General features: G+C 31.8%; 1 protein-coding gene across 2 annotated transcripts in view; it reads right to left on the bottom strand.

Annotated features, from left to right (window-relative positions):
* Positions 1-17,258, bottom strand: part of LOC121132261 (monocarboxylate transporter 12) — a 181,752-nt gene that overhangs the window by 124,723 nt on the left and 39,771 nt on the right. For both annotated transcript variants that reach the window (XR_005869290.2, XM_040727626.2), the window contains exon 2: positions 13,059-13,514. Coding sequence is in view for 1 of the 2 variants with exons in the window: in XM_040727626.2 (XP_040583560.1) it covers positions 13,059-13,446 (388 nt within the window). In the remaining variant the exon portion in view is untranslated. The remainder of the gene's footprint in view (positions 1-13,058; positions 13,515-17,258) is intronic.

Here is a 17,258-nt window from a genome sequence, read left to right as displayed (position 1 = left end):
TTCGGCATGAGAAATCAGCTAAAATGTAATCTTAAGCCTGAACTTATTTTATTTAAGTCTGAGTAAATGCTTACAAAATTGGAGACAAGTATAAATTTAATTTTTGTTTTGGATCGAAAGTGTGTGTACTCGAGTATTGTGGTCTAAAGAGCCGAACTGGATTCGAGAAAATGTGGATCCGTCATATCTTTACAAGACGTAGAGTTTAACAATTTTATTCTAAAACAGCGATTTGTTGACCATGAAATTCATGTTTTAAGAGTAACTTTTTTTTAAATAAAATAACTTCCCATCACCCTCCACAATCCCTGTGCTTCACTGAAGAGTAGTTCAGGTATCCCAAGCTTGGAGAATCATTGTCTTATAGTATATAATTGGAATACAATATATAGAAAGCTCATAAATTAAAAATAGTTAACAAAAATAAAGTACTCTAAGACTCCTTGAAAAAATTAGTGATGTCTACGTATTGTTATACTTCATTGCCCTTCTTTATAATTTTCCTGTATGAATGCAAGATATGAAAACAAAAAAGTAATTTGCATATTTCCAAAGGAAGCATCGCTTTGAAGCCGGTTTATGTGTGCTGATCATTTACTTATCAAGTCGTTTCATCATTAAATGAAGATCTTATTTAAAAAAAGTATATACAATATGTATATTTTAATGGTGTACACTTCACTTTAACATCTATGTATGTATGTACATAAAAAATTCTAAGTCAATTTTTGCAAAAAAGTACTATTTCTGTTAAATGTTTACATTTGACTTACTTTTAAAAAAAAACAAATGAAAAGCAAGTAAAGTGTTAAAGGTGGATTCCAAAATATCAATAATATAAACGATGAAAAAAAAAAGTTAAAAGCGTTTTTTCGCTTTATTTCGACAAAAAAAAAATAACATAGTTGAAATTCTCAAATTTAGATGGTTCCAAACGGGTTTCTGTTACACTTTTGGTTCCTGGAAATGGAATAAGTGCTCACATGCTGGTCCAACTCGACGATTTTCATTATTTTATTTACATTTTCGACGTCCATATTACAGAAACGGAATCACTGGAACCATATTGATGCATTCGATACTATATTGGGGACATAAACTGCACATTTTTTTGGCCACCTGCTCGGCTTTTCACCTTGGCCGTAGTGATACCCAAGAATCTAAAAGATTTTATTTTCTTTTACTTTCATTTTGGAACACTGCAACATACACCTGACTTCACCAAACACAAAACTGTAAACGAACTTTGTTTAAATGTACGCTTAACCATCATATATCCTCTAAGTTCAAAAAGAAAAGAAGAACGTACATACAAACTTAACTATCAAGATTAACAACATGATTGGAATCTCTACACTACTTTTCTTAGAGTGAGTAAAGAGATCATATAGTGAACAATATCCATGAAGTTTTATGATAAATAATTTACACAACACTGCATTTAATAAATAAAAACTGATCATTCTTAGTTGTAGAACACGTGCATCTTATAGTCGGAGAGGTGGAAAGGATACTTGGGACTCCTAATGCAGGTCAAAGTCTATCAGTGAAGACAATGTCGCAATCTGTAGTACCGATCGTGCTCCTCAATCACTTAAAACGACCCAAGAAAGTAGGCGAAAAAGACAACATTATGGTTTATTTCTGACAAAAACGCATATCCCTTTCTCCATGTTTTAAAGAAATCAAAGTTGCTAGAAGGAAAGGTGGGCCCATTAAAGAAATTAGTAGCCAAGGAACCTGAGTGACTTATGAGTAAACGAAAAAATGAATACTTAGAATTCAGGTCTATTGGTACTGAGTTATTCGACCACCTATAAAACTACAGATAGTCCATTGATCCAGTTCTACTTTTTTTCTATCGTTCGTCCATTCTTTTGCCATCCTTGTCTTTAGTTTAAAACAGTAAGACAGTTGTGGTTTTATAACCACAAAAACAAAACAAAAATACAGTAAAAACTACGGTTTAAAATGGTCTAAAAACTCTAAACAATAATGCCAACTAGTGACTATGACTAGAGGACGAACTGTATTGGGTTCACAAAAAAATCGTTAGCCAGAAGTTTTGTTCGAGTTAAGAGGCAACATTGTCTAGCTGTTTTGTGTCTAACTCCAAATATGTCGACTACTGATGTGGTGGAGGTTAGAGATTCGACTGCGTGCATATTCGGGCAGTTTAAATATAAACCTTTTTCGAATTTCGATTATGGCTATTGTGGAAAAGTTGGCAGAGTGTCTCAAAATTACATAAACAAAATAGTATTGTCCTACGAGGTCATTTATAGGTCGTATATCTTGATCAAATAATAATAATAATAAAAAAGCAAGAACAGTTTACTTTTTGAGTATAGATACTAAAAATAGATGTTGAGTTATTTTACATAAAATAATTTTGACATATATTTTTTTAACCTGAAAAAGTGTTTCAAAAAGTGTTTTTTTTCTATAATTGTTCAATGGAACAAAAAAATAAATAAACATTTTTATTTTCCCATATAGCGCGCATTTTTTAAAATTTTTTTTTTACATTTTCAGAAAGGAAAAATCAAAATTGGTTTTTGATATTCCACCTTTTTCCTTCACAAAGTAGATTTAGAAAATATAAATTATATGTTTTTTATAGCTGAGAATAGGATTTTTATAGTTACTAAATGAAAAATAATAACTGTTTAATAATAACTATTACTATGAGCTCTATATGTTTTCTAGAGCTAAAAAAAAATAAAGACATTTTTGCTTTAAACCCATGATATTTAATCAAAACAATATATTATTTATTTTGAAAATCTATCAAAACCCACTTCAATAAATGATAAAACTCTGTTCTTCAAACTTTACTAGAATTGGTGGCCCAGTGTTGCCCACGACATTACTTAATGATCTTTTGTAATGATATGTATTAGGACTGACACGGTAAGGGCTCGTTTGAGTAGAACCCTTACGGTTCGGTAAGTTTTTACACTCGGTGCAGTACTGATATTATAAAACTTTAGTAATTTTTTTTTAGTCATTCTTAATTTGGTTTACATATTATACATAATAAAAATCGAGCACATATTTTGTGTCATAAATATCTATTCGACCTTAAATATTGATAGGATATCTACAAATCTCAGTCAAAAGAAATAAAAAAAAGAGATAATGACTTAATAAAATGAAAAAAATCATCCACGTTGACAAAAACACAATGGTATTGGGATGTGATAGTTAAGATAAGTTTCTTAATGTTTCCAAGTTAGCTTCACAATACTTTGTAACAACAACTACATCTGTTTCAAGCTAAATATTTTTTAACGACACCTGGGGATATTGTGACTGATAATCGGTCTTGCTTATTTACGGGAAACGTGGTCAAGCTCATCTTTTGGAAAAAAAAGAATTATAAATTAATGAATAATAATATTAAATATAACCTTTTTTTATTTCATATCCACTTTTGTTTTTTAGAGCAGTTAAGTATATTTAGTAATAGTTTATTTGTACAGAGAATAAATAAAATTAAAGTATACAATTTGGAAAAACTTGAAAAACTACAATAACTCCATAAAAAAACAAAAAAACATTTTACTATTATCCTGTAGCAAAACGCATACTGTAAAGGATGTACCCCAGTTCGTACCGACCCTTGGGTTTAGCGTACTGACCCAGCCCTAATATTATCTATATATATTTTTTAAATACATTTTATGTATATACTTATATTTTTTTAAATAAATTTTATGTATATACTTATATTTTTATAAAGGAATTAATTATAGAATAATAATTAAACTATTGAATATTAAAACTGTGGACAGTTGAATGCCGAGCGATGAAGCTGTCCTTCACTCAACTATCATATTATGGTCAAAAATTCTTTGTCTTGTTCTCCCTTCTCTAAATCTTAAAAAATCTTACTCTTAAAAAAAGTGTTGAGAGATACATACCAACATACAATGAATTTTTTTTTTAAATTTTACGGTCTATATTTGTTTTTATGCTATATTAAAGCCACCATTGCCTTGAAGGCCATGATATTGTTACCAGAACCGTCTGTGGACCCTTAAACAGCTGCAAGAATAATTTTTGCAAAATTTATTCATTGATTCGGCTGTGAATTCCGAACACGAACTTAGACATTTGTATTTAATATAAAAATTCACATGAAAAAGTGTAACTTGTATTTTTTAAGATTTAATTTGTTAGTTAATTTTAATTGCCTAGTCACAAAAAACAATGACTGGGTATCCAGTGATAATTTTTGTTTTGTTTTGTTATCACATTTAGTTTGAGTATATTTTCTCCTGCCATCGTCACATTTAATATTCCCTGTCTTTATGGGTCAAGAAAAATAAATATTTGTTACATCAGACGAAATATTTCAAAGAAGGGTTCGTTTTTTCTTCTTCTCGTAATTGCCATCCAAAAAACCCTTATTGAAAAATACAATTTGCATTGTCAATGCTAACGAAATTAAAACTATGTAAATGATTTTTTCGAGTGGTAAATTGTTAAAAGTTTCTCTTATACGAAAATATTTATATAGTTGTAAAACATTCTAAATGAAAAAAAAAAAATTATCTTATCCAAATTGCCCAAATGTAAATTTGACGTAGCTATTACAAATCCTATTTCAGAACTTTACTCACTAAATTTATTTAACCAATTATTATTTGTTTGTAGCAATTTTGAATAAATAAAGGGTGTTAAGTAATCTTTTATTTCTAAATATTTTGCTATTTTTTATTTCTACTTTTTATGAAGCTGTTTGTTTCCGATTAATACAAACGGGTCATATGTCTTATTTTAGTGTCTTGTAAAACCTTTCATATATTAGTTTAAACATTGTGTACATTTATAACATTTTTATATAATCAAGTTTATAAAATACTTAGTCACTTTCTTTTTAACCGTGGGTCGGGTCACATTGCTTATCTAAGTTCTTATACTATTTTGCCCACGAGCCTGGATTAATATACTCATTAGAATATCTTAGGTAAGGACTCAACATTTACCATAGTGGGGCTATTGAAATGAACTTGTTAGAATGTCTTCTATAAATATAGGGCAAAATCCTTTAAGAGATCTGATGGCTTTATAAAAATGGAAGAAAAATTAAACACTTATAGAATTATGAGGTAAATGTATCATTCTTCAAAAACATGGTTTTTGAAACCTCCAATATCCTACCAATATGACCTACGTCCAGAATTTCAAAACTAGTTTTGTGTCGGTAGTTATTTAGGATCAAGGACTGGGTTCAGTTCAGTTAAGTCTAGTACAGTCCTTAATAAGAAAGAAAACTCGATCCCTAGTGACGTCATTGTACTGATTCTTCCTCAACTTTAATAATAATAAAAAGTTTCGCTGTCGGGTATTTATAATCATTAGATCATGCCTCATTCAATCATAAAGAATGTTGCACATTCGAAATTAGTACATTTTATTTGTAACCATGATATACAAGAGCCATCTAGCAAGTAATAAAGTAATTTATATATGAAAAGACGTCCCCTAATGCACTGTATATATTGATCTCTGATTCATACACCAATACCGTATTAAGAAAAAAAGGTAGATATAATATGACAGGGAGCATTGTATAAAATGAATGAAATATCGCAGGCGTTTAGTTCAACTCATATTTGAAAAAAGTGGAAATTACTGTAAATAGAAATCCGTAGTTCATCAAATCATATTAAAATTTTTTTTCTCAATCTGTTATTACTATTTTTTTATTCTTGAGGTGATAATCTCTAAGTATTGAGTGAGTAGCTACGTGTGAGTGTACTCATGAAAAACGATGGGTTACATCAAGGATTTGTTGGTGTGTTATCTTCTATATTATATAAGTTCGTAGACACCTAATAACTCCGGGCATTACCGGGTACTACCTTTACTTAATTAACACTATCTGGTTATACTTAAGTACCAGTACACGGGACCGGTCTTAGACGAAACAGGATCCATGAAATAAGGAATTACATAACATTAGTTAGACAAATCTTATTTTGAGTAAACTGGTTTAATACATTTTTACAGATATGTCGCACAACAAGAGGGCTCAAACGATTAGGTACTCAATGCATATGCAATATTTATCTTTTCTTTTTTATAGTAGAAAAACATAACTTTTTATGAATATTCCCTCCTAAGAATCATAATTATTATTTTGACTGACATATGAGTTATGAAGACCACCCATTTTAGAAAAAGAAACAAAAAAAAACATCTCACGAACTCCTATTCTTAGAATAGGAAAGAAGTGACAGGGATTCAAGGCATATAGGTAGATATAGGTACTTCATACTAGGTGTGCAGGATTTTTTTAAATATGGAATATATATTACACTTTATGTATCTTTGCACACAAAAAATGCAATTAATTCTTTGTGCAAACTCCTGTTTTTTTTTTTTTTTTTTAAAACGGCCGCCTGATATTTCTGTGTGCAAAGTACATGGTGGAATTTTGTATAACGAATAAATAGGGTAAACTTTTGGAAAAATGAAAGAGTGTAGAACATTGACATCACAGACTTCTTTATTGATATATCTCTCTATTTTCAAAATGATTTCCTTTGGCTACTACTACGGCCTCCAACCAGGGTGTGAAGACACCACAACACATTTTGATGAAGGCCTCATAAATAGCCGTCCATTGCTGCTCGACTGAGGCCTTCAAATCATCCAAATTTTGGTGAGGGGTATCACAGGGTCTCTTCACATACTCCCTTAAGGGCATACTCGCAGGAAGACAGATTTGGGAGAAGGATGGCCAAACTGAAGATTATGCCTTAACGAAATAAATAATTTCTGGCCTAGAATGCTGTTCAAAGCAGTTACTGTTGTTGTGGTACATAAGAGGCCATCCCCAAATCCTTCATATACCTCCTCACACACCAAACACTGACACTGAGAGCCTTGCTTCATCGTCTTGGCCGGACTTCTGGTAATTTCGGTGTCCACTAGTTTTGGGGTTCGGTCTGGAAATCATAAACTGGTCTGAGAACATTATATTTTTTGTTTGATTGAATTAGTTCGGTCTGACGAAAACGCTCGGAGTTGACTGGCCTCATGGAAAAATTTGGTCTACATCGGTCAAAAGGAAAATTTTGTGCCAGTTGAGTAATAAAAAAATCGGTCAATAAATTGAGACCGAAAAAAATTGGTTCACAAAGTGAGACCGAAAAAAAAAATCGGTGCACGGTCTTTGACCACGGTATAGACCAAAAAATCGGTTTAGGAAAAAATCACTTAAGACCGAAAAATACGTCCTCCATGATGCCAATTTTTCTATCGGCTACCGCGGCAAGGGAACCTCTCAAGCCTCTGACCTGAAGCCACTGTGCTTTTGATTTTGTAAACAAGGCTCAGGGAGCACCTTACAATCTTCATTTTCTCCTCAAGAGTCATTTGAGCGCGGAGCAAGTTTGACATTCTATGCCTTTTCGCCTCCATGCTAACAGCTGTTGATTTTTGAAAGTTTATTTTGATTGTTGATTACTAAGATAGTCCTTATTTTTAATTTGCTCAACCTAGTATTTTATAACTTTCCCCTTAAAGTAATTCATATGAATTTAAAGTCAAGTCCACGCTTTTACCTCGCACACTATATAGAGTTCAACTTCATAACTGCCATATAAATAAATAAGACATAAAATCTCGTAAAAAAACACATACCTAAAAGTACATAAAAAGTTTGAGACTTGACCGTGGAAGAATGTTCCTTTTATACCTCTTAAGATCCACGTTTACATACATAACTTCATCAATTAGTTTACAATGCTTATCAAGTTAGGTATGTAAGAAATATGTAACCCTTGATATACAATTAAAGTTAATCATCTGGGCATAGGGTTGGTATACATACATTTTATGAGTGATTTAGTATTCTGCTTATACTATATAAACATGACCTACAAAATCCCAACGTGTTTTTTAACTACAGGTAATATTATTTCCATTTCTTGACGAAAAAAATTTATACATTTTTTGACAAGGAATATATGTATTATTGTCTAAAAAATTACTTATACAATTGTCGAGGTAAAATCATCGACTTGACTCTCAGTTGGGATTACTTTCGAGTAAATAGTTTAAAATATTGATCGAGGGGAGACCTTGTGCACCCCCTCACAGAAATTTCGATAACCTCAAGGCTTCTGTTGAGCAGCAATGGCGGGGTCATGTCCGAGGCCTTTACCAAGAAATGCTTCAGCCCCTTCAGGTCCAGGGTGGAAGCCATGGTACCGCCCAAATGAAATCATTTTATAAAATAGAAAGAAATACGAGAATGGCATTTGTTAAGTGTCTGACATAGCAAAGATAAAATAAGTTTTTTCTGAACTTTTATATTTCAAAATAGTCTCCTTCAAACTCAACATATCAATCCCAGCAATGCTCCACTCTCAGTAGCTTGTCCTAATAGTACTCGGCGTTTTTTTCTGCAAAGGAATTGATCACAAGACACTTTTTGTTTTTGCCTCAATTACTCCGAGTTCGATTGACTTAGCCTCGTCAAATTTTAACGAAACATGCCTTTACATTTTTGCTATTGTTCGAATCTACTTTGATGTTACACTTTCACAAACAAATACTTAATCAAAGCTCAATACTCGATTATGTCCATTCTTACAAAAACAATCAAAACAGCGCTGCCCTCTTGGCATTGAGGTTTAAAACTCTTCAAACTATCCTCGTATAAATAAAGTAGTCTGTCATAAAGCCTCCATGTTGTAATCTTTTTCATTCTTGCAAAAGTTTACCAATTTATCAAAAAGGCCACTATTTTTTCTCGCACTCTGTACAAATGTGGGTCATTCCACATCAAATCGCCCAAAGGTTTTTACCTCAAAAATATAAAGTTAGATGAAGTTTGGTTTATATCTGGTTTTTAACAGTAAATATCAAATATATTTTTTTGTAATTGGTTCCCCAGGTATGGGCTCCTTTACTTTTGCAAAAAAACTGCAGGTTAATCGAGCAAAGTTTATCTACTTGTTTGTACGAATATATGAAAACAAGTCAGCCAGTCCACTATCATGTATATCATAAACATATTTCGATCAAGGGATAACAATGTAAAAGTCGTATTAATGAACCATAGCAGGCGCGTCAATATAGCATCGAACGTGTATACAAGGTGAACTCTACATAGTGCTCCCTGATGTATACCAAATATATACAAGAAATAATAATGCAGTCGTATTAATGGAAAATTACAGGCGTGTGTTATGTGCATCTGTACTTAGATCACTGCTTCGATTTGTTTTCGTTATCGGTCTCTTAAGTAAATTATAATTTAATTGTAATTTCATTAAATTTTAATATTTAAATGTGTCGTTTGCAAATGTAACGGCTCAATGTGATGGCTCTTTGAACTGAATAACGGGAGCCGGCTCCTCACAATCAAAAACCGGCTCGGAGTCCCCTCAGGGGAGGGGGATTGGCTTTTAGAAATTGTTGGAAAACAAAATCCAAAAATTAAATTTCAAATATTAAATTTTTGAGGAATTTTTTTTTTTAAATCTTATGCTGTTTACAAAAAAAAACATCGAAAAAAGTTGTAAAAATAAAGTTACATATATTAAATTTTTTCAAATTTTTTTAAAAAACCCGTAGTTATGCACATAAATATTTCAAAAATCGATAGTTATTCACGAAAAAATATTTTTCTTTTATAAAATTAATTTTTTTGTCAATTTACTACAGGCCCTCAAACCCAGCCCCTATGGATACTCCTATACGGACGCCTATGTAATTGTAATATATCTATTAAAGTAACAAAAAAATACGAAGAGCTGTTTGGGAGTCGAAAGAGCCGGCTCTTTTTAGTGAGCTAAGCCAAAAGAGCCGGTTCTCTAATAAGAGCTGGAATTCTCATCATTAATCAACGTTACTATGTTAAAATGAAATTTGTTTGATTGTATTTGTGAGCAGTCTAAAAATTAAAGTACTATCAGTAATCCCAAAATATTTTTTTTATCAAACTCTTACAACTCTTTTTTTCATTCTTAAGGAGAGAATACTTTATCAATGAATATAAGTATTATTTTATTGAGTAGTTATATGTCAGTGTGCTAATAAAAAACTGTGATAAATATTTCTTGGGGTATAATTTTCTATATATTATTAAAGCAAAATTTTCTTTAAAAGCGATGCCTAATTAGTACAGGGAATACCAGGTACTACCACGAATAAACAAATAAGTCAAAAAGCTACTAATAAATCAAAAATAACTTATGTTATAAGTATATCTTGTTTAATCTCTTAGCACGTATGACGGGACCACATTTCGAGGCTTTGTAAGTAAACTACTGTTAACCAAGCAACGATTATACACCATTTCATCAAAAAAGTACTTATGGAAAGTAAAAATACTTTTAAAAAAGCTGTGTTTCAAACTTGTTTTGATGGCCAAAAAAATGTTTAAAAAAAGTATAGAATAAAACTATTCCCATAGTTGATTACTCTTCAGAAATACTTTGTTCGTTTAAAATTAAATTGTTAAAGTCAGGAGTTATGACTCTTTCAAATTTAGTGTATAGCAAATTTTTGGTTAAAGTTGGAGATATAAAGAACACTGTATCTCAGGAACCAATCCTTTTATTGTTAAAAAAATATATTTTTTTGAGTCTGCAGGTAAAAGTGTTGAGGTATACTAAAGTTTTCTCAAATTCTCAGGACCACCTGGTCAGTCGAAAATACCCCTTTTTTCAGAATTTTTTTATTAAAATGACAAAATATGTCATTCATCCATATATAGATATTTGTGTTGTTCGACTAACAGTCTTATTACGTGGTAACAATTTGGATCTGCCTATGACATCCTCCCCAAATTTGTTCGTTAGACCCCCTCCAAAAAAATAAAACGTTTATTATACAAAAAATATAAAAATGAAAATATTTTTGAATTTCTTCTCTGACAAAATTTTTCAGAAAAGGATCAAAATAATATTACACTCGTAAAAAAAAAAAAATTGAAAAAAACAACTAATCTTTCTAAGTTTAATATTTACTTTCATAAATGTTTTCGATATGATTTAACTCTTCCTAAACCCAATTCAACCAAATTTGCCGCAACATAAATATTGAGCTAGCTCTACTCTGTTTGAGTCCAACTTTAGTATTTAATATTCTTTGTGCTTATAAAACCAAAAACTACAACAATGAAAATATGCCACCTCCAACTTACTAGCCAATTAATGCTAACAATTGGAATATTTCCATGAGTTTATAGGCATTATAACAATGGAAGCTATTATATGTGAAATTATATTATAATTTATAATTATTGGTTTGATCTTCTTCTGAAATGTTCTTCATCAAAATAATAGAATATGATGGTAAATATATTTAAAGGTTAATAATATGGCCAAGGTCAAACATAGTTTTTTATCACAAAAAATATATATCAAAAATATATGTGGAGAGTATTGTGTTGCATAACTCAATAATAGCTATCAAATGATGTAACATATGCATCCATCAGATGAGTGTTTGACACACCACAACGAAAACGCAAAGGCCTTCATGACAATTTTTGATCAAGTTTATGAAAAGGAGATCAGATATCAGAGCTTGATTGAGTTACTAATATGGTATTTGTAGATTCCCCAATATTTGGTTATTTGACATAGTCAATTATAATTAAATCGGATGAAAATAAATAAAAGTTTCTAAATTTCCGATTGAAAGCAAAAAATATATATAAACAGTCGCTTAGTTAGCCTCTTTTCTATTAAATTTCTTTGAAGCCCCCCAATATTGTTTATAAAATTTTATAAATATTTATAAGAGTCTCTTTTTAGTGTTCTCTCACAATATGGAACTCAAAACGGTAGAACGGATTATGTAAAAAAAGGCCAGTAAATGTATAAAATCATATGATTTTTTTTTGGCCCTCCGAGGTCAAATACGTTGCGTGTGAGGGTATTAAGTACGTAGTATATCCTGCATTGCAGGAGTTTACATGTTCCACAATGTTAATACTCGTCAAAATTGAAGTAATTGAAAGTAGTGCCCTATTAATGGAATTTTGAAAATACTGATTATTTTCATTCACAAATATATTGTATACTCAATATGTTTGTATAAATAATGGTGAAAAAATTATAATTCTCCCTTCTATATAATGTTTTTGATGTAACTCAAATTTAAAAAGTAATTGGGGAAAATTGAAGTTTGGTTTTTTTGTGGTGTTAAAAAAGATTTTCAATTTAATATTAAATTCGTAAATAGAAACTTAAAAAAATGATTGTTTACGAATTTATTATTTTAAAGTTAACCCAAACTTATAAAAACTAACATTTCAAAAAGTTTGTAGGAATTGATCTGGAGATTCGTTTGCTTATAAATTTGAAACATAAAAATGGAGGTTGAACTAAGATATATGTCATTTTCTGAATAATTTTCAACTTTTTTTTTTTCATCAAACATCAATTTTTCAAGAAGAAATGCCAAAAAAACGAATCATTTTGGACATTAAACTTTAGAACTTTACTTTAAGATATATAGTATTTGTAATTTTCGTAATATTTTATAACGTAATTTTTGCAATATTTGCAAAAATGAACTAGGTATCAAGGGTTATTTTTCCGACGAAATGATTCTCCATATCTTTTTATATGGGTTTAACAATTTTATTTTAATTTTACTATTAAATACTTTTTTTGCAAAATTAGTGCAACACATTTTTTAGAATTTACTTCGTAAATTTAGATTTGACAATTTTTTGACAAAAACATAAGATCTTATCTAAAAAAAAAATTCATGAAAATTAGAACAGTTTTTTTTCTTTTAATTTATAATAATATAGATTATTATACAAGCGGCGTAGTATTATAATGATGGCCCACTCTGAAGGGTTCTAAAATTTGAGAAGAAACAATATAGAACACTTTCATTGTGATTTCCCGCTCCCTCGTTAGCCCCAGTAAGGCTGGATAACCCTTTGCTGGTTAATTATATAACAGTGTGGGTAATTTTTGACGCTTAGTCTCCCCCTTCCCAAAGATGAAAGTTAACAACACTACAATATATAAAAATAGTAAAAATATCGCAATCAAAATATGTATTACCTTTTGATGACTTTGAAATACTGCCTCTCCCACCGCCAAATGAGGATGACAAGTTTGTGAGTGCGGTTCCATTACTTTTAATACTCCTATAGCTCCGTGCACTCTGATAGGAATTGATGGAATTATTCCTTGTGATTCCGGAATGACTGTTACTCGTTGTTCGATGAGCACTGAGATTCGAAGCCTCTGAATTAAAGTTGAGACTGTCAGATATGGAGCCCACATTATTGTTGCTGTTACTACCGTTAGGGTTTGAGGAACGTCCAATGCGAAGACGTCTAGCTCGGAGGATGTCTGTGAGTTTGCGATTTTTTCGGTTGGATATTGGATTATATCCACCTACATGTCGACGGCAGTGAATGCCGTCGAATTTGTTGGGATCACTCATGATGATTCCATGTATGTGAGAAGGAGGGAGATCATGGCTCTGTGTGTCACATGTTGAAGTATGTCGACCTTTGAAAGGAAAAAAGAAAAATTAATAGTTAGAGTCAAATACTAAGGTTAATTCTAATTACATGTTTTGTATTTAAAAAGAAAAAAGATTTAAAAACTTTATTTTTTATTTTTATTACTCTGCGAGCTCCTACAAACTAATTACACGCTACAAGAAATGAACTCTCACAAGGGTAAATTACACTTGGTCAAATTAATGAAGAATGCCTCTTTGAAAGACAATCAATAAGAACTCAACGTCCATTTATTAAAACTTCCGTACTAAATAATGGACATAATATGTGTGTCCCTTCAAAGGAGAACCCATTTAATTTTTTTACCAAATTCAATAACTAGACCGTGGCTTTTTAAACTGTGGGCCATAGAGAGAAGGGAACACTGAGTTACATGAATTGTCTGAATATCTCTAACCGAAGAGGTCAAAATTTTTGAGATGAGCTACATTGCACACATAATTGATGTTATCAATGCAATAGATTCAACTACTTATGATGGAACAAATATATTCATTTGGAGAAAACCTTTTGAACTTTTTTGTCTACAGAAATTACATATGTACAAGAAAAACAAGCTAGAATTATCCTGCCCTTAAAATTAAGTCTGTATTAGAGATAGGACGGGTCTTGGAACCCCACCCGAAGTACCCATGTACGGTATAAGTAAACTTGTATGATCATAAAAGATTTGAGACCCGAACTGGCTTCGAGTATTCGAACTTATAAGGTTCATAGAAAGATCCGAGGGATTTTTGAGATCTTAAAAAGCTTGTATTATTGCTATAAACTTAATCCTACATATACAGGGTGCCTGGACAAAATCTGCTGCATTTTAAAGACGACATTACTCCATCAGCTGATGTTTGATCCGTCTGTTTTTGATGTTAAAACTTTTCCAGGGTCATAGGCTTCAGTTATTGTTTACCACTTGTAGCGATAGCATCATTTTGAGTGCCCAAGAAATGCCATTATGTTCAATGAGAGAGATCGTAGGTGCGCTGCTATTCAGATTATGCTTAGTGATCACATGAAATTAAGCAATGCTGACATCTCTGGCCTTCTGTCAATGCCAGTTAGAACGGTCAGAAGTATCGGGAAGCAGCTGAAGGAGTCATCGGACCCGATGGACGTTGTTGACAGGAAGAAGAAGGAGGAGAAGAGCACCAGGATTGTCCGGGACTTCACCTTCATCAACAAAGTCTGGGACATCATCGACGAAGACTCCCAGCGTTCCATGAGAGCAATGGTAAGTCTGTTGTCAGCTACAGGCGGTGGATGTGGCAGCAGGACTCGGCTCCGGGTCACAAAGCCAAGCGGACGCAAGAATGGCTGAAAAGCAATGCTTTTGTGTTCGTACCCTTCTCCTCTTGTTCTCCCTCATCACCGGATTTGAACACGTTGGACTACTTTGTCTGGTCCTACGTGGAGAACATGACCAACCGCTCCTCTCATAACACCAAGCAGTCTCTCATCATCTACATCAAGGAGAAATTCAGTGAGATAGAAGTAGCACAGATCCAAAATGCCTATTCTTGGTTTCGTAGCCGCATTGAGCGGGGTTTGGCCGCAGACGGTGGATACATTGAATGCATAGCTGCGCTATATCCTAATAAAGATATTCGTTTTTATTTTATCAATAAATATTATAAAATAAGCTTGTAGTTATTGTTTTTTGAAGCGACAAATTTTGTCCACGCACCCTGTATATGTATCAGTATATAAGGCAATTCTTTTCAATTTAAAATACGTTAATTATAACTCCGCCAATAAACGTTCCGAACAATTATAAGAAGAAAAGAAACATAATACACTGTTTATTTATGTTAGCGAGGTAACATAAGCAGAAACTTGTACACTGTACTTGGATGTCAGCAATGAATTCATTTCCGATCATTTTCATATCTTGATTCTAAATTATGTTATTCAGATTTTTACTTTTCGAGTTACATTAATGCAAACCAATTTTATCAGAACAGTCAAACAATTAAATTTCAATATGCTCTCATTATACCTGAAAGTAATGCTTATTAAACTTTGTAAGATGCCCTAAGAAAACAATTTTTATACATCTTCTCTTTCCTAATTCTAAAGGAAGGGAAGTTAATCTAAAAAAAAAAACACTGCTCTATACAAAAATTGTACAAGGTACGAGGACAAAACATCCGTGAACGAGATTTTCTAGGGAAAATCTTATCCGAACAAAATACAAAGTACTATATTTTACAAGTCTTATTTATTTTATAAAAGTCCCTAAATCAAATCAAATTACCGAAATTTTTGCTTCATTTTACAATCACTCTTTGTATGTTCATTATGGATTTGTAATTAATTCATGTTAAGAGTCTCCGAATCAGACAAAATTCCTAAGATTTTTTCTCCATTTTCCAATCAATCCTTGTATGTTTGTGTTCATGTCAAGACATAGTTAGTTATAAGAAATACATAATTAATGACGAAATTATTTCTATACAGTGTGGGGACTCAAATCTTGCATCAATATGAGTAAATTACGTAAAACGTGATTTTTATAGAATCAACAAAAGACTAATCACAACCAATTTGCAATAAAAATAAAATTGAATCTATATTTAGTTAAATTTTTATTGCATATGCCTTCCTTTACAAACAATAACAGCCTGAACAAATTGGCAGCTCTTGACCATGGATCACCAAACTATCAGAATGGCAGCTCGGGGAGAAATACAAATTTAGATAAAAAGTGCGGCAGACACTGTTATCCAAGACATTTCTAATAATAAAGTAAAGTACAGTGGGTTGAGAGCAATGCTGACAAAATATCGAACCATTAGTGGAATTGTTTTTTTTTCACTGGGCGTTTTTTTTTATCTCAGAGGAGAGGGTTGTCCTTGAGGGATTCGTTTTGTTATTTTTTGTTTGTTTTAGAACTTTAACGTTGTGCCAATCTATAGTTCAAGAAACTATATGTAGTCATATACAATATTGATATTAAGATCATATGTGGTGATGAAATTTTTTTGCATTTTGGGGATTCTAAAAAAAGAACATGCTAACCCTAACATTCACAATAAGAGGAATAGCACTTAGTCAAGATAGAAAATAGTTGAATCTATTAAAACGAAAAATACAATGCTTAGGAATTAAATAAGAATGACAAATGCTAAGGAAAAGAAAGTTCCTTGTTGAGATTACCAATTCCAAAAAAGTGCCTATCCAAAAAATACAAACGATTTACATCGCTAATCAAATGTATATTAATAAGCAATGAGTGTCTGTCTGTCGATCCTAAAATTTTGAGTGTGCCCTTCTTATGGCTGTGTGACTACTTGACCTAGAGAATAATAAAATAGCAACAAACACGTGTAGCTAAAGCTCAGCACGTCATTATAAAAATAAAATTGGATATATTAAAGAATAAAAGATTTGTTACAAAAAAACAACAACTTAACTTTCTAGCTTACGAAAAAGTTGAGAAAATTATATTTCTACATGATCAACGAATTTCCATTCGCACACTCGAAGCTGTTGTGTGTGTCCAAGACCACCGTCTACACTGTCAGCAAGTTCTAAACGTTAGACAGGAAGAAGGAGGGCCTTGTCAAAAAGGTCAAGCCGGATCCGGAGGAGTTAAAGAAAACAACCGAGGGTAATCCCTTCAAGTCCATGAGGGGTCATACAAGAACTCAAGGTTTCACACTAGACTCTCCATGGAGCTATCAAGAAAATTTGTAGAAATATCCTTGTGAGGGTAGGAGAGAACACTATTGAT

The sequence above is a fragment of the Lepeophtheirus salmonis genome, chromosome 2 (genome assembly GCF_016086655.4).
Source record: "Lepeophtheirus salmonis chromosome 2, UVic_Lsal_1.4, whole genome shotgun sequence".
Classification (NCBI taxonomy): Eukaryota; Metazoa; Arthropoda; class Copepoda; order Siphonostomatoida; family Caligidae; genus Lepeophtheirus; species Lepeophtheirus salmonis.
The sequence above is the reverse complement of the archived record's forward strand: the minus strand, read 5'-3'. Positions and strand labels throughout refer to the sequence as shown.